The 17,762-nt window shown below is 33.8% G+C and overlaps 2 protein-coding genes and 1 long non-coding RNA gene across 4 annotated transcripts; 2 read left to right on the forward strand and 1 right to left on the reverse strand.

The window, feature by feature from the left end:
• Positions 1-475: 475 nt before the first annotated feature.
• On the forward strand, positions 476-12,452 carry LOC110414965 (uncharacterized). 2 transcript variants are annotated; one of them, XM_021426390.1, is made up of 15 exons: positions 476-835; positions 922-1,152; positions 2,132-2,446; positions 3,195-3,302; positions 3,994-4,180; positions 4,357-4,619; positions 5,370-5,499; positions 7,003-7,067; positions 7,362-7,622; positions 7,698-7,774; positions 8,342-8,433; positions 10,760-10,842; positions 11,470-11,541; positions 11,965-12,090; positions 12,195-12,452. In XM_021426390.1, the coding sequence occupies exons 1-15, from the start codon at positions 698-700 to the stop codon at positions 12,225-12,227; spliced, it is 2,181 nt and encodes a 726-aa protein (XP_021282065.1). In that variant the 5' UTR covers positions 476-697; the 3' UTR covers positions 12,228-12,452. The 2 variants fall into 2 exon arrangements, with proteins under 2 accessions (XP_021282065.1, XP_021282066.1); XM_021426391.1 differs by having other exon boundaries at positions 7,006-7,067.
• An 81-nt stretch (positions 12,453-12,533) lies between these two features.
• Positions 12,534-13,606, reverse strand: LOC110414966 (uncharacterized). The gene is made up of 3 exons (XR_002445065.2): positions 13,400-13,606; positions 13,163-13,311; positions 12,534-12,769 (listed from the first exon to the last, which is right to left on the reverse strand). It is a non-coding gene; the product is annotated as an uncharacterized LOC110414966 (long non-coding RNA).
• Positions 13,607-14,345: 739 nt separating this feature from the next.
• LOC110415378 (uncharacterized) lies at positions 14,346-17,111 on the forward strand. The gene is made up of 6 exons (XM_021427011.2): positions 14,346-14,576; positions 14,682-14,732; positions 14,996-15,047; positions 15,581-15,639; positions 15,987-16,032; positions 16,789-17,111. Exons 1-6 carry the CDS (start codon positions 14,508-14,510, stop codon positions 16,914-16,916), a joined length of 405 nt encoding a protein of 134 aa, XP_021282686.1. The 5' UTR covers positions 14,346-14,507; the 3' UTR covers positions 16,917-17,111.
• The last annotated feature ends 651 nt before the right edge of the window (positions 17,112-17,762 follow it).

The following is a 17,762-nucleotide window of genomic DNA, read 5'->3' on the forward strand; positions in this document are numbered from 1 at the left end:
AAATTATTTTAATTAATAATAATAAATTAATTATTAATTATAAAAATTACTTTGATTTAAAATAAAAATATAAAAATTTGATTGGGTGTAAAAAAAAAAAAGTTACTTAAATTTTTTTAAGTAATTCAAAAAATATTTTGAGTATTATGTTAATTCTAAATCACATAAATGTGACACTTGGACTTTCGAAAAGAATTGATTTGAAAATGGTCTTGTTAGGACCACAAAAAACCTACGCAGATCAAGAATAAGACCGACACACAGCAAATTACAAGACTATCATCAGTCCTGCATAAGAAGCGCTTTAAATCGGGCTTTCTCTTCGGGCCTTAACCCTTTAACAAACTCAGATCCAATCCATTATCTTTAAAACTTTTCTTTTTGGGCTTTTGCCTTGGATTAATGGATCCAAATCATTGTTTTAGCCTTAATTTTGAAATTAAGTTAATTGAAAATTTCAATAGCACTGGCAAAAGCTGTCTGTTAAATGATGTGTAGCCAAAACCCCAAAAATCATCTTCGAACACTGTTCTCTTCTCTCCATCAAGCTTGAAAGCCTTCAACTGGGGTTTTTGAATTTTTTAAATTAGTTTTCCAATTAACAAGTTTTTTTTCCCCCCCAATTTTCATTCTATTAACTTCAGTTTAATAATCTTCGTGGAGAAGAAGAACAAGAAGAAGAGGAAGGACTGGAGAGATGGGTGCACAGAAAAAGGGCGCAACCGCTAGGGTATCAGAGGACCCCGAGGAGCTCGCACGTCATCCATTGCAAGCCATTCTTTTAGCCGATAGCTTCACCACCAAGTTCCGTCCAATCACCCTTGAACGCCCCAAGGTATCCGTATAAAAATCCGTATTCATATTCGTATACTCAAAGTTTGTTAATTGTTTTAGTTATGAACATCATTTCTTTTGTTGAAGGTGTTATTGCCATTAGTGAATATCCCGATGATAGACTACACATTAGCGTGGCTTGAATCCGCGGGAGTGGAGGAGGTTTTTGTGTTCTGCTGTGCTCATTCGAAGCAAGTCATTGATTATTTGGAGAGTTCGGATTGGCCTTCTCAGCCGAATTTTTTGGTTACAACGATCGAATCTCACAATTCCATCAGCGCTGGTGATGCTTTGCGTTTGATTTACGAACGCCATGTGGTAATGACGTATTTTTTTTGTCTTTTTCAGAAATGTGTTAATAAGATTGAAATGCATTTTAATTGAAATTAAATACTGTCAAGTAATGTGGAAAAGGCCTCTAGTTAAAATGTTGACCTATGTTTTATCCATGCTGGAGTTCCTTAGTTTTGAGCTTTAGGAGGTTGGTTTGTTGGGTTCTGTTGTTTGAAATACTGGAAACTGCTTGTTTTGTTAAAGTATTGCATTTTAATTTTGTGTTTTTGGAATTTTGAGTATGACTCCACTTGTTGGAAAATCTGCTTCATAAGGGTGTTGAAATTTAAAGAATCATTGCACCAGTTTGTTCAAAGGTGCTTCTGGAGAATAAAAACAAATATTATAGAAAGCAAGTGTCTAATGAATACCAAATTATCCAACACCATGTTAAAATTTGTCGACCGCCAAAATCCATGGGAAATTGACAACAGGTTTATGTTTTAATTAGAAACTCTCGGATTATCATTACAACTTTGGCATGACTTGGAGACCTACGGACGTAGCTATCAGCTTGCCTCTTGTGTGATGTTTGGGTCCTAGGTTTCTGTTGACTAGGCTATGTAGATGGGTTAATGTTGGAATTTGGAGCATTGAGCTATTAATCTTTGACCATCATGGATCACCTCTAATTAAATGTGAACAAGTCACCATCATTAGCATTTCACAGTCATTTCCGTGGGCAGTTAGTGTTTTTTCTTTTCTTGTCTTTTTTTTTTTTAAATGTTGATAGTTTAAATGTAGACAAGTTTTCTATATAAAGGTAATGAGGACCACATTACTAGAGTTCTTTTTGGTTGAACCTCATTTCTCAATAGGTTTAGATCTTTTGTAGAGTTTATAGTTGGGATGCTGCTTTTTTTTTTGGTGATTTATAATCTCATGTTTGGATCTTACTTACAACATTCATGATTTGGAGCTTGTTTCACTCATTACCTCCTGTTTTTTCTTCTTATCTTTTCAGATACATGGAGATTTTGTTCTTATTAGTGGAGATACAGTGAGCAACATGTCACTTACTCAGGCACTTCAAGAACATAAGGAGAGAAGGAAAAAAGACGCCAATGCAATAATGACCATGGTTGTTAAACAGTCAAAGCCTTCTCCAATCACTCAGCAGTCTCGACTTGGTACTGATGAACTCTTTATGGCTATAAATCCTGACACGAAACAGCTTTTATGTTATGAGGATAAAGCAGAATATTCAAAAGGGTTTATATCTCTTGACAAAACACTGATAGCTGATAATCCTTCTATTGTTCTGCACAATGATAAGCAGGTTCATTCTTCAGATCATCCCATGAAATTCTCTGGTTGTTTTTCAGATTACCTTTTATGCCATCATTAATTCTTCTTACAGACAGACACTGAAAAGGGAAGTTGTTAATATGTTAGTGAAAGATTTGATCTTTTTTTGGTTTTGGTGTGAATCTTTGCAAATTCTAGTTGCTTCTCATGGTAGTGAACAGAATCATTTCTAAATAATGATAACATAGATATAATGTGTGTGAACTTTTACTTGGTTGGCCAGTTTTTGATGCCATAAAATTCTTGCTTATTCAATTTATAGGTAGCAGTCAATATGTCTGTTTCTGTGCTATTATATATCTGTTATGAAGTTGTTTGCTTATCTCCGATGGCTCTTTGTAACATTACTTTGTTCTTCATTCATTATTCACTCTGAAATTTTGATACATTTTATTGTAGACAGTCTTTACCCTCTTCCTCTACAGGCTTTTAACTGTTTGGGTTGGCACTTTGATTCTCGAGAAAGAATTTTAAACCTTGGCTTCAACCTAGGTCCATTTTAAGATTCTAACTTTTTTCATGCTACAACACTTAAAACCTTTGGCTACTGGTACCTGCATTTGTAAACAATGTCTTTCAGTTGGTGACATTATTCAATAGCCCAAATTCTTTATTTTCATTTTAACATATTACCTGGATAAAGGTTAAACATATATGATATATGCTATTTCTCTTTAGTCGATAATTGTACACTAAATAGTTAGGTTTTGCTCTTGCAGGATTGTTATATTGACATATGCTCTGAAGAAGTACTAAGTCTTTTTACAGACAATTTTGACTATCAACATCTACGACGTCATTTTGTAAAAGGATTGCTCGTTGATGATGTACGTGCTACATATTATACTCTTTTATCATCCCTTGCCTACAACAAAATGAAAATATGTGCATGAACACAAACGAAGGTTAAAAAAAAATAAGACACGGAAGAACTGGGAGGGTTGTCTTTATACACCCAAATGTCTGGATAAGCATGACCATATGATAGCTGTGTAGGAAGCTTTATTCTAGATCTTTGCATTAGAATTTGGAAAGCAACTTTTTATTTCCCTAAACTATCTTGCTCCCTTTAATTTTATAATTTTTTGTGCAAGCATCTTTGCTTATTTTACTGCTCCTTGGATTAGGTAAACATGTGTTGCAACTTCATAAAAACAATGAATTATTTCTTCTTCACTAAATGTAGGCATTTGTAGTCATTATAATGCTCAGTTTTAATTGGAATATTTAAACCATTAAATACTGATAAATTCACGAAAATATAAATATCAATAAAATTACAGGAATTATAGAAATTCCTAGGATTTTGGAATGAAAGTTACTTACATTTATGTGTATCTTAGTATAATGCTATGCAAATAACATACAAAAATGTCATACATGGTATATGATGTAGTACTTATGATAAACAGAAGCTTGAGAAATATTCCATTTGCTAGTTAATACCAGACTGAATATTATAAGATTCAGTATCTTATTGCTTTCCAGTCCTATCAAGCTAATTATTTACGGCTGCAGATTATGGGTTACAAGATTTTTACTCATGAAATTCACTCAAGTTATGCGGCTAGGATAGATAACTTTCGAAGCTATGATACCATTAGCAAGGACATAATTCAGAGGTGGACTTATCCGTTTGTGCCAGATATACTCTGTGGAAATTCTGCAATAAAAGTTGAGAGGCAGGGAACTTACCGAGCATCAGGTATAGGCAGAAAGGAATTAAGGTTTTGTATTTGACTGCAATAAAAATTTTCACGTTTTAAACGTGTAGGTTTGCATCACTAATATTTTTACCTATTTGATTTGTTTTTCTTGAGGAATTTCACCGGAAGTGGTTTAATTAACATTTTCTTTTTCTTATAACTTTTTTTTTTTCAGAAGTCACACTGTCACGTTCTGCACAAATAGGTCCATTCACTGTCATTGGACAAGGCACCAAAATAGGGAATGACACAAAAATCTTTCATTCTGTTATTGGAGAAGGGTGTACTATCGGATCAAATGTTACAATAGAAGGCTCCTATATATGGAATAATGTTACCATTGAAGATGGCTGTGAATTAAGGCATGCAATAGTATGTGATGGTGTGATAATGAAGTCAGGAGCAGTTTTGGAACCTGGTGTTGTTTTCTCTTTCAAGGTATGCATCCTTTCAAACATTTTAGATCCATTGTTGAAGTGTCAAATCTTATAATATTATTATAAGGATTAGTTTTAAATAAATGGTTATATGCTGTCATATGGAGTTGCATCATGCCCCAAGATATATGCTGGTTCAAATATTAATAATTGATTTAGACTAAAATTTTAGGATATATTGCAGCAATATCATTATGAGCTGTCTCCCAACTGAAGTAACTCAAATCTTTTGACTTTTGTTGGCCTTGATCTCATTCCTGTCTGGATTGCAGCTTATAATTTCTTGCTACTATTGAAACATCAAGTCAACCAGATTTACTCTTTGTGGGATTTAAAACGTGTTACCATGTACGCACAAAAAAAGCTCTACTTAAAATGTTTGTAATTGCTATATGAGTAATTATTTTTTTTTGTGGTTATGCTTCATCCTCCTTTAATACAATGTCATGTCTTATTACAAAAGTCAATCTAATCCCTACCCTTCCCAAAGTCCTAGCTATGCCCTTTGAGTGTGTTTATTATTATCTGTTTTGCAACCTGCCCATGGTCATTCTCACTCTTTTTCCCAGGTCCTATTTTTAATGGAAGCCGGAGTTTCGAAACAGTATGCCTAATATAGATCCTTGTGTTTTCCTTTTTCTTATATATTCATCAACATTTTCTCCAGTTAATAATGCTTTTTCTATAGTTCAAAGGTATTGTTCTCTGTTTATTTGTTGATTGCAAGAGATCTTAACTTTCTTTTCTCCAGGTTGTAGTTGGACAACAGTTTGTTGTTCCTGCGTATTCAATGGTTTCTTTACTTCAACAGCCAACCCAGCAAGATAGTGATGAGGAATTGGAATATGCTGACAGTAGTAGTGGAAATGTAGAGCTTCCATGTAAGTTCCAAGCATATATAAGTTCCTAATTTCTTCTCTTGCATTTTTGTTTTTTTTTTTTTTTAAAACAGTTGTTTAAGTCTTCAGCGGATACTGTGATACCTCAACCTTGATTTTATTTTAACATAGCACATGAGGTCTACTTATTTGTCCTTTTTATATCAATGAAATCTCATCGAACATATTATGTGTCTAGAATCTATAGATATGACATAATTATGGGCTGGTACTTTATGGTGACAAATGAAGAAGCCTTTCCAATATCATGCAGGTTTATGGATTTAGATAAATCAGTCAGAACTAATATCTTCTTTGATCTATTCTTTCTTTCAGTTGAGGGCAGTGTTTTATTTTTCTATTTCTTTTGGTTGTCACTATTTGCAGTCTATCTTGTATATACTTCACATTGGTGCCTGAGACATACTATTTCAACTTTTTTCTTGGAAATAAAATTTTGCAATTTATTACTAACTGATAAGCAACCAGAGCCTCATGCACCTTTTATCTTGAAAAAGAGTACATGGGAGTTAGACTCGAGTCTATTTTCAAATTTAATTAAAACTACCATTCTTCTGTTCTTTATCATCTTTGAAATTCTTGCTCTTGTATATATCCATCCCCTTTATGAAGTTTCTCTGTAATAGATAAAAAAATAAAAAGGCAATATAAGACACATATAACCAAAAGAAACAGGAAATGTATTGGAATTGGTTGCATATAGCAAAGTGTTTTGATGTCTAAGAGAAGGACGCTTGTCCTGCTGAAAGAAATTCTATTGAGTGGTGGTGTTGAGTATTTGCAGTTACAATATTGTATGTGCATAAATGTGGTCTGAATGAGAATTGCCCTGTAAGAAGGTGGGATTCTAGTCATTCGGCATAATTTGGGAGAAAGTTGTTCGAAGTGGTTTCATTATGGACAGCATAGGTGTAGGAATGTGCTGATTAGGTTTGGTTGAATGGGAGAAAACTAATGACAGAAGACAAATCACTTTCGTTGAAACTTGTGGAAAATGATTTGATTCTGACCAGATTGTGCAAAAAAAAAATTTTGTTGTTTGTCCTACCTTTGACTAGAGTGAGGTTAGTTGGCTTGAGTCTAACTTTTGTCATTTGCTGTGTCTGATTCTTTGAGATGCTATATGCATTGCATTTTTAAGTTGTTTCCTTATTTGTTTTATACTTCCAGATTACATGGTTAGTACTGCCTTTCTTGCTTCCTCTTGGTATAAAATATTGGTGCATATCGGTATGGAGATGTGGAGTTTCTCTTTGCTGCTAAGGAAGTAGAAATGAAATATAGCTTAATTTGGTTATTGTTTTTGGCAGACTTCTTTATATTTCGGCACATACCTCTTTCTATGTGCTGTTTATTGATTGATAATTTGTGCCTATGATCTTTGTTCTTTTATACTTGTGGTAAGCTATGGTTTATCTTCTGGAAAGGAGAGATCTTCATCATTATATCTCCTTATAGAAGTTAACAAAGCAATTATTGATGCAGCAGCTAAATTGAATGGGGATATCACATCTGATTTATCCGAGACACGACATGGGCCCACATCTGAGGTTAGATCTTTGGCTTGCTTCTGATATTACTTTAAGGCATTGTTACTGGTTTCGCTTGCAAATTGGTGCAGAGTGAATATGGAGAAAGTATGAATTAATAATGCAATTCAAGAGTATTATGAAATAGGGAAAAAAAATTCATGATTTATCTTTCTTGATATTATTAAATAGCATATCATGTTGAGTATGAATGTATCTATGACATAGACTTTTGTTTATCTCTTTCTCTCTCTCACAAGCTTCTTTGGCAATTAAATAATAACCTGCATGATGCAATTGTTTATGGATTATCAGCTTGGTACTGGTGGAGTTGGTTATATTTGGTCAATCTTTGAAGGAGGGCATGATGAGGAATGGAGGCATTCAGTTGCACCCATTACCACAGATAAACTGGCCAAGATAATGCTAGATAAAGATGAGGATGAGGAATTGTTAACTCAAGATGGCAATGTTCTCTCACCTTCAGGAGAGCTGAAATCTGATTCTGATGGTAATGATTCCGAAGACGATGATAATGAAGGCTCTAGAGATGACTATGTTTCCTTTGAGAAAGAGGTAGTGTTTTGACTGGATTGCTAGCAATAGGATGTAGTGCAAAGAATTATTTACAGTTTCCATTCTGGTTTGCAGGTGGAAGCAACCTTTTTAAGGGCTGTTCATGAAAATGTCAAAGTAGACCATGCAATCTTAGAGGTGAATGCACTTCGGTAAGTTCTGTTTATTTAAATCTCCAAGCAAGTCAAGGCCATAAATCTAGTGATGGACCTCACAACTAAAATTTTTAAATCTTTTCCTAAATTGTCTGTGTTAAAAGTCCTCTCTTTTTACATTATTTGAAAGTATAAAACCTAAAATTGGAAGTTTTCCAAAAATGGATATAGTTTGTATCATGTAAGTTTTGCTGTTAACAATGGCTCTTCTCTTTGCTATTGCTTATCATGGTTTATGAGCGCATGTTAAAATGGCCTCTTATTTAGCAGGGCCACATTTTTTTTTTGAGTTATATTTCGTCTGATTTGGCCTTGTTTATCCCTTTTAGTCTGATGCCTGCTTAGCAACAGAAAGGTGCTTGACAGGTTCAGCGGAATTACCACTTATCTCTCACAGACCATCCTTGATTCCATCTCCTTGTGGGGATCTTCAATAACTTTTAGCATTGATTTTTTCTTATATTGCTTCAAAGATGTGTTCAGACTGAGCTTTTGCTGTAATTCTCATTGAAGATTAGTTATGGACTAATATGTTGCCTGACTTGTTTCCTGCTATTTCTTCAGATTGTCTTACAACATGGCATCTGTGGATTGTGCTGGAGCAATATTTTACTCAATGATGAAATTGGCAGTAGAATCTCCACATAGCTCTTCTAGTAAGTGTATTATTAACGTATTCATTTCTTTTCATTTAATTTGTTTTTCTTTCATGGCTAGTCTGGTGGCACTATCTTTTACATTGAATTGATGCAAAGAAACCCGATGTGATTATGCATGCTTAAATGATTGAATTCAATATTCATACGGATGCATATATGTACACACAAGTAGACTTCTAGCTTCTGTTTTTAGAGACCTAAAAATTGCAAAGAGGTTATAACGGTCACATTAGTGGACAGTGAGTTGTTGCATCTAAAAATTTTTGACCTAACTCATCCATCGTAGAAGCCCCAAATTGCAGCATTTTGCAAATTATTATAGCATCATTAACCAATTCCTTCTTGTCATGATTGTTGGTCTCATTGGAATTCTAGAGGGGGGTGAATAATACTAAAAATTTTAAGATCAGCCTTTTTTGAATTGTAGAACTTTTAATCAATTTGAGAGAGAGAGATTTAAAGCTTGTAGTAGCTAAAAGACACTAAGTAAGGAAGGGTAGAGAGAAGTGAACAATGTAAGAGAATTTATAGTGGTTTGGTCTTCTTGACTAACATCCACTACCTTGATCTCCAAGTTAAGGATTTTCAACCTAACTTCACTATTTTGGTGGAATTAATAGCTTCCACCACTCTTTTATAAGGTAAGCTTCTAACCTAACCTTTAATCTCTTACAATGACTTTTAGAGTTTGTCCCACACTCTAAATTCTCAAGAAAAAGAAGTACAATTTCTGTCTTTATAAATATGAAAAGATTACAAGCAAGCTCAAATACTTTTTTTGGAATAAGAATGCAGAGTGGGTGTTTTTGGTGAATGATATTTGACTTTTTGCTCAAAATGGCTCTTTTTTGGTTCAATTACCCTTCTTTAACCGTTGGAGCTTCCTTTTATACTTGGGGAATAGATTTTGTTGTTCAAGACAGATTCTAGTCATTAGGGACAACTCTGATGCCATTTTAACCGTTATTTTATCTTCTAAGATTTAAATTCAAATGAGCAGACATAGTTTGGCTGACTAGTTACAGGCAGCTTTAACCGATTACAGCTTCTCTGTCTTGCACTATTTTGCTGCCGTGTACTCTGCATTAACCAATTACAGGAGACTTTAACCAATTAAAAGATCTCTGTTTTCAAGATTCTTGACTCAGCAGACTTCCTTTAATTGGTTAACTCTCTCTTTAATTGATTAAAGCTTTGTTTCCTTCATTCTTAACCGATTAACACAAACTCTGATTAATTAGAAAACTTTTGAATTTGAATTTCTCCATTTTGGCTCCCTTCAACGGTCATACTTATGTCAAATTTGAATTTTGGCGTGTAGAGGTTCTTCAAGTTTTGTGCACTAATCGATTAACCCATGCCTTTACCGATTAGCACACTTCTGTTTTTCTTTGTCCAGTACTTTCTTAATCAGTTAAGCCTAGTGCTAACTAAGTAAGATTTTTCTATTTTGCTTCAACTTACTTGTTGCCCAGTTATGTCTTCGCTAACCTTTTTCATCTTTCTCACTTTAACTGATTAACCTATCTATTATGTGATCTTGCCTGTAAACACTAATTTTATTGAGGAGGTTAACTTTTTCCTCTATACTTAAATAGTGAAGTTAGACAGATAATAAAAGAAGAATGCTATGTTATCATCTAAAACATATGAAGTTAACAGTGATATGTTAGATCTCAGTGATTTATATTCTTAATCTTTAAATTATGTTCAAGTCTGTTTACCATGGACCAAGTTTAGTGGTTGCATATTGATTTCGTAGTTCAATTTTAGTTGTCTTACTGGCGGTCACACATGGTGTGTTCAAAACAACAATGATGATAACCCTATAATCTTCTTAGAAGTTGTGTAAAATCTTTGTTGACTTTATAATGCTGTTTTGTGATGATTTTGATTGGTCTGCTAGAGTGGCAACACTGGTAGCATGGAGCCATATCCTTGGATTTAGCTTGAAAAATTATTTGGAAAATGTTGAAGCTGTCTCCCATGTGTTCGCAGAATTGTTAGCCATGAGTGCAAATGCTGTGCAGTATAGGACAGAAGTGGACAGTAGATGATGCTCCTAACTATACTCATTTTACCTAAATTGTCTTTTCTTCATTTCTGCTGAATGGTTCAATTATTTCAGCTATGTATCTGCATAAATGTGCATGCTTGCAAATTGTCTATTATACAAGCGCATGTCTTTCTCTTGTCAATCCTTTGATGCTCTTTCCCACTGAAAAAACACCAATAGATCAGTTTATCTTTTATTTTTGACATCAGCCTCCATGCTTAACATTTTTGTAACTACTAACTAGTTTGTCTTCAATCTATTGCACAGGTGAATTACATAGAAACGCTGCAGATGTAATCACGACATGGCAAAAACTTTTGAAGTCTTTCCTGCATGATATAGATGAGGAGGTTTGTGTTGTTGATCTGGTAGAAATTTCCATATGTTGTATCTGATTAAATAATAATTATAAGATGAAGAAAATAATATTTGTTGTGGACTGCTACATCTAATTTCATTTTTTGTATCATTCATTAGATGGGTGGGGTAACTTCTCAGTTTTTGTACCATGTCAAAATCAATGCACACTTTTCCTGTCATCACTGCCTGTCTATCTATAACTGTAATTTTCTCGGGATTATCCCTGCCTTGTCATCAATCTAGACATGGCTAGAACTGATCTAAGATTCCTTATGTAAATGAGCCAAGTATTCATATTTGCTGATTTGACAAAATAAAGTTGGTGTGGTCCATGCCAAGACAGCAAATGTTAAACATTCGGCTCATTTTATTGGGGGAACATGAGGAAAATGATTTAAGGAACCTATCCAAGTCTTGTCCTTAGGCATTGTCATTTTGCCTTTCAATTGTTTATGCCCTTGTTATTTTGGCTATTGATTATGCCTCAATTTGAGATGGCTACTTTTGAATTTTGCATTTTCATTTGGAATTTCTTTAATCTCTATTTTGATTGATGGGCTTTAATGTGTATATATTCCAATTGTGCTAATAATATTTTTGATGGTATTGCCTGACAGATTGAGGTTATCTTGAAATTTGAAGAAATATGCCTGGAATCTGCCAAGGAGTTCTCCCCATTGTTTGCACAGGTATTTCTGATGATATACCCAGATGTAGGGAGAGATAGGTTGAAAAGATCTGGCTAGCAAGGTTTCACAAAGTTTCTGTAGCCAATCTCACAATTAAATGGCTAACCTCACTAAAAGCATATTGTAATTACTCCACGATTTGTCATAGTCAATATTCAATAACTTTTATGGTAAACCTGATTTGATTGATAGATGAGAACAGGTCCAGACCAAGATGGCAATAGCAGGGTAACTAGTCTAGCTACTACGTTTAAGATGTCTTAATCGGTTGATGATGAAATTTGCATGGCAATTGCCCTATATTTGTGTATTTGCGTGCTTCTTGACTAGAGAAAGCAGCATGAGATCCAAAGTAGTATACAAGAAAATGGAGCATATGAGCTTGAATGTAGCATGCTGTTCATGTGATTTTTTCGTTCACAGATTTTGCATCTTCTATATGATAAAGACATTCTAGAAGAAGATGCTATTTTAAGGTGGGCTGACGAGAAGGAAGGGGCAGATGAATCAGATAAAGTTTTTGTTCAGCATGCAGAAAAGTTTCTTCAGGTAAGAAATGAACTAATAATGTTTATAAGAGTGTGCATCTGGCTTCTATGATTGTCAAATGAACATCATTGCTTTGCTCATGTATCCCCTGGGTTTTATCGTAGTGGTTGAGAGAGGCAGAAGAAGAAGAAGACTGAGATGGATCATGAGTGGCTGCTTTTCTCAAGGAATTCTTGCATGGCTAACCCTTGGTGCATTTTTCCAATTTTGTTTTCATGTGGCTAATAGAATAAATCTTCCAATTAGCCATCATGTATGTTGTATTGAAACAGTGCAAGCTGTCCATATATGCATATTAACTTATCCTGATGATTTTATAATTCTTTTTTTTTTAACTTGCTTAATAATCTTTTTTTGTCAGAGATTCAAATTTTCATAACTACTGCCTTTTCTTTTTTGTAGAAGAAGAAAACAATGGTGTGCTAAAATAAATTAAACTCACATATAAAAGTAGAATAGGCATTCAAATTAAACTCAGAGGCACATGTTTTAGATTTTTAGTTGCATACACATAAATGACATGTCATAAATCATGATATACAACTAGAAGAGACGCAGATGGACAGTAAAAGGGCAATGGGCTGATTAAAAAGGTCGTGGCCCTGGAGGTCCAGGTGGGCCACCGAACATTGGCCCACAGCAGCGTTCAAAGATGCAGCAACAGCACAGTACATAAAAACTACAAAAAAGAGAAAAGCAAAAAAAAAAAAAAAATGAAGTTAGCTTAACAATAATGATAAAAATGAAGGTCATGCATACCATATATAGAACTTGTGTTACATTAATTAATAATTATTTATAACATGAAACAAAAATACTAAGCTCAAATGCAGCATTACTTTAGAAATATGAATTTGATTTAATGATTTTTTTTTTACATAAATTTAACTATGTATTGGTAATTTTTTTCTTTTTTAAGAATAGATGGTGGTAGGGATCTAAGCAACTCTACAACATTATCAAACAGCAACATACTACAAGCTCAATTTAATCTTGCAAGAACAACATGATCATTATCAAGCAACATAACCCAATGGCTAACTTTGGGAATGAAATCATAGCAACAACTCACCATGAAGATATAAGACGGCAAATACCACCACAAAGAAAATCAAAGCAGCCACATATTCCGGGGGGCCCTGGCGGTCCTCCTGGCGGCGGTCCCCATCCTGGTGGCGGCATCTCTCTTTCTCTTTCTTTTCTCCTCTTTACCTTCTCTCTCTAGAACGTAATGAACATGATGAAATTGAACAATGCATGTAGTTGTATATTTATACACTTAATTCCAATAGAAAGGAAGGGAGCTTACTGGCTAAGAATTCATGAAGGCTCCGCGTGTACCCGGTGTTGGACCAGTAAGTACAATACCATCTGCTATTCTCACTTTCAAGTTTCACCTACTCTTCAAACTTGAAGCAGTTTGTAAGTAAAACGTGGATGCCTTCAAATCAAGGCCATCAAAACAGTACACATGGAATTGGGTCATTGTTATTATTGGCAATTGCAACAAATTGGGTGGAAGGAATGAACATATTTACGACTAACTTCGAGTAGACAAAGTGATTTTTGCTTTTGGGATTTAATATATGGGCATGAGAGGTTTACTGGTACAATATAAAAATGTTTATAATTATTGTAAGCATTGGCATGCTATTCCAAGATAATGTTTAATCTGTGGGCTACAACCATGTGATAAGGCTGGACCTAATTAAATACTTGTAATGAAATTGGTTGGCATTTTAGTACCTAATTGATAATGAAATGATTATATATATATATATATATATATATATATATGAGTTTGTGATAATTAAGACCAACCAGCAGACTGTTGTAGCCATTACTTAGGCGTGTAGGCAACATGCTTTGCTTATCTGTTAAGTCTCGAATTCATTCTTAGACAGTGTAAATGGAAAAAATTGCTTCACACTTTAGATTCAAATAATTCAATAAGGTTAGGCCAATAGTTTCAATGAGTTGGATTTCATTTGCTTTCTGGTTAAAAGCAATTTCCGGGCAATTGATTATCAATTTAGTTTAGTGATTTATTTGTTTTTTGGTTATGGATTGTTTTTAAGGATTATAGGCCCATTCAAAACCTCCTAAACTCAAAAGTTGAGCCCCAAAAAACCAAGGAAGAAGCAGATCCCCAAAGCCCAAAGAAACAACCCCTTTAGGCCCTTTTCTCACTTGGCAGTTGTGAGGCAAATACCACGTGGCACCTACTTACGGGCTATTTCTGCCATAAACCTCTGACTGGCGTGCACACTCAACAAAAAACCCCCCTTCATAAAACCCTTCGAACCAAAAGTCTGAAACTCAGAATTTCAGGGGCCTCTCATGGAGGGCTTTTGGATTTGGTCTCAGAAACATTGAAAAAAAATAATAATAATAAAACAAAGGGGGAGAAAAACGCAATGGCAAATTCCAACCCTCGAACCAATTTGCGTTGCCATCACTGCGCTGGCCCTCTTTCCAAAGAGATGGTAATGATGTTAACTTTCATCTTTTTCTTTCTATTTTTTTTTTTCAAATTTTGTTTTAATTTTAGAAGTTGTTTTTTTTTTTCTCTTTCGTGTTTTATGGTGCAGGAAACAAGTGAATGGACTGTTGCTCCACTTGTGAGGGATAGTTTTTCTATGGTAAGAATTCCCTTCCCTTCTCTTTTTTTTTTCTTTTTACATATTTTTTTCTTGTGGCAATTTCGGATATGTTTTGCTGATGCTAATTCTGACCCTTTTTTGGCATTTTATTTAATGGGTTTTTGGAAATTTGGATACTTTTTCAGTTTAATAGAACTGGGTTTCCAATATTACAATGTTCTTGCAGTTTTGCTTTTCTTTTTGTTGGTACTTTATACTTCTAAGGGGTGGCTTAGTTTGAATGCTTGTTCTTGTTATTTTAGATTGGCTCTGCTGTTGGCGGTACTACAAGTGCATTCTACGGATTCAACCATGGTATAATGTTCTGTTTCTTTTTTTTAGGTTCGTCAGATGTCGTTCAGTTCATGTGCTTTGATCATATTACTGTAACTTAAGTTTTTGTGTAACTGTCATGGCTTCGTCAATGGTCTTTTTTTTTGTGCAATGCCTTCTATAGACTTTTGCCCTTTAAGAAACTTTCATTTTGGGGATAATAGTGTCCACATTGCTTCAGAAGAGTTAACTTCCAAATACGTCTTTGACATTTACAATTTCTGTCAATGATTTGTTTTTAAATAATTCAAACACAAATGAAATTCACTTGCTAAGTTTGTAAAATATGTTTCACTCATCTTACGTCTGACATATGAATTATGAATCTTACTCTGTTGGTATATTGTTATCATCTATTTATGCATTTACTCTGCATGGTTGTTGCTGTTGGATGTCTAATTGACATACTTTATAAGACTATAACTCTATCCCACCATTTCAGTAGTTATTTTTGATGCACCACATGTAGAGAACAGAGTTTAGTTTGTATTTTTGACTTGTGTTTTTTGGTGCAGTGATGCCACTTGTCAGGAGGTGGGTTAAAGGACCCATGTGGGTGCATTTCCTCATTGGAGTAAGTTCTTTAATATGCCAAATTTTAGACCCCTTTCTTCTATGATAACTGATGAGATGCAAACTGTCCTTATTTAGTTGCTTGACCTTGTTTGTAATGATGACCTGATCAAGGGTGATTCCTGTCCATTAATGCTTTGGATGAGTTGTTTGTCAAGGTTAATACATTTTCATTTTCTTGTGGTGCTGCCTGCTTGTCAATAACCATTTGGTTTATGGCTGTTCCTGCTGGTTCACCACTCACCTTCCGATCCCTCACTCCGACTGAACTTTCTGTGCCGTATAGGATGCTCATTTTTCTCATCAATGGAAAAGGATAACTTACAAAATATCTTTATTTACATGTAGGCGCCACCGGTGATAGTGTTCTCTTCTGCTTGTGCAGGGTTGGCAGGTTAGAAATTTTCTCTTCAATGGCTATCTTATGTATTTGTGACTTAAAATGATTTGTGATTTTCTTAATAACATTTTATGCAAAAAAAAGAGAAGAGTTTGTTTTTTAGTATTATTTTGTCTCTTTCATGTTTGTGCAAGCTCTTTTGGTATCATATTTACTTAACTAGTAAATTAAAGTTTCTTAATTCAGACTGTAAAGAGTGTCTTGGAAAATTTTGTGCTTCCAAAGATTTCCTGATGTTCTTTCCCTTAAAATATTTGAAAAATATGTTCTATGATTGTTATGGGAATGCCTTGGTACTTCACAAAACCTAGTTATTATTAAACAATGGTCAACAATCTAAAGTTTGACCTTCCTCTGCCTGAAATCCACTTTGCAAAAAGTGTGTTTTTCTCTCTTTCTTCTTTCACCCTGACAAGTTAGATAATCTGTCCTAGTAACTTTACATTTGGTAGTCCAAGTAACTGCTGTCCAAATTTTGACAGTCTGTCTTGATTGCTTCCTTCTGCCCTGTTGGGTAAATAATTTTTAGGATAGATACTGTTTACAAGTTTCGTTATTGGTGGGTTATTCGGTTAGCATTCTGGCATTTGCATTGGGAGTATATATTATTCATTCTCTCAGAAGATAGAATCATTCGCTGCGAAATCTTGTTTCATTAAATTATATTAACTTGATTTTAAATCATATTAACTTGGTTTTATGGTTGCCACATGATATCTCTTACGGTACCTCTCTTGGAAAACTCTATAGGTGGTGCTGTTCCAGCCCTTGCTCAACTTGCATCTTCGTCTTACCATGCTGCATTTTCATCTTCTTCATTGCCTCCATCTTCACAGGAAGATAAGATGCATAAGTCTAGGCCTTCCAATACTTTGTAATTATATATATAGTTATCTCATTTCATATATGCTGCTTTTGAGAGATAACGGTTTGCCCTTGAAGCTAGTTACCTTGAAATGTTGTAATGTTTCTGGATACAAGTGTAGGTTTATGTTGATGATTAATTATATTCTGCTATGATTATTATGTTTTATGTTGTATAATAAAAGGATTTTGCATTTTTTTTTGACTTAGTTATTCTCATCTCTCAACCCCGTTGTTTAGAGTTTCTTTACTATATATAAATAAACAAATACCACATTTTGGCATGATAAAACCCTTGTTCACGAACTCCAGTTTGCAAAGTGCAGGAATGAGAACTATTATTCATCAGGGAGTTACATTCTTTGCCATCAATGTTACTGAATTTTTACCCTATAAATGATTTTTTTTTTTGGAAAATTAAATCACATAGCCATTCTATATTTGACAAAAAAAAAACTTGATTAAAGTTTTGATTTTTCATTCAATTCCATATTTAGATATCTTAGACATTACCTATTAAATATTTTATTAAACACTTGATTAAATTAAATTTATGTATATTATTAATAAAAATTAAATTAATAAATTAAAATTAATTTATAAAAAATAAATTAAAATTTAAAATCATATTTAAAATAATTAATAAATTTTATATTAATTATAAAAAATTTATAAAAATAAGTAATATGTAAAAAAATAACATTTAATATTATCAAGTTTGAGTAATTGATATTCTATGATCATTACTTGAACTCTACTACACTCATTATAAACAATCATTTTACTATCCAAAAGATATTTTAATCTTATTGATTAAGTTGGAATCGGATAATCTAAACTAATCGATTATAGGTCATCGC

This window comes from Theobroma umbraticum, unplaced genomic scaffold, assembly GCF_002168275.2.
Source record: "Theobroma umbraticum cultivar Fairchild unplaced genomic scaffold, ASM216827v3 scaffold_147.0, whole genome shotgun sequence".
In the NCBI taxonomy this organism is placed as follows: Eukaryota; Viridiplantae; Streptophyta; class Magnoliopsida; order Malvales; family Malvaceae; genus Theobroma; species Theobroma umbraticum.

Bases quoted from the DNA above. Each gene is read 5' to 3' on its own strand.
- LOC110414965 (XM_021426390.1), top strand. From the start codon at position 698: ATGGGTGCACAGAAAAAGGGCGCAACCGCTAGGGTATCAGAGGACCCC. The intron at 2,447-3,194 runs GTTCATTCTTCA...TTGCTCTTGCAG, and splicing joins TTCTGCACAATGATAAGCAG to GATTGTTATATTGACATATG. The intron at 10,843-11,469 runs GTTTGTGTTGTT...ATTGCCTGACAG, and splicing joins TGCATGATATAGATGAGGAG to ATTGAGGTTATCTTGAAATT.
- LOC110415378 (XM_021427011.2), top strand. From the start codon at position 14,508: ATGGCAAATTCCAACCCTCGAACCAATTTGCGTTGCCATCACTGCGCT. The intron at 14,733-14,995 runs GTAAGAATTCCC...TTGTTATTTTAG, and splicing joins TGAGGGATAGTTTTTCTATG to ATTGGCTCTGCTGTTGGCGG. The intron at 15,048-15,580 runs GTATAATGTTCT...TTTTTGGTGCAG, and splicing joins ATTCTACGGATTCAACCATG to TGATGCCACTTGTCAGGAGG.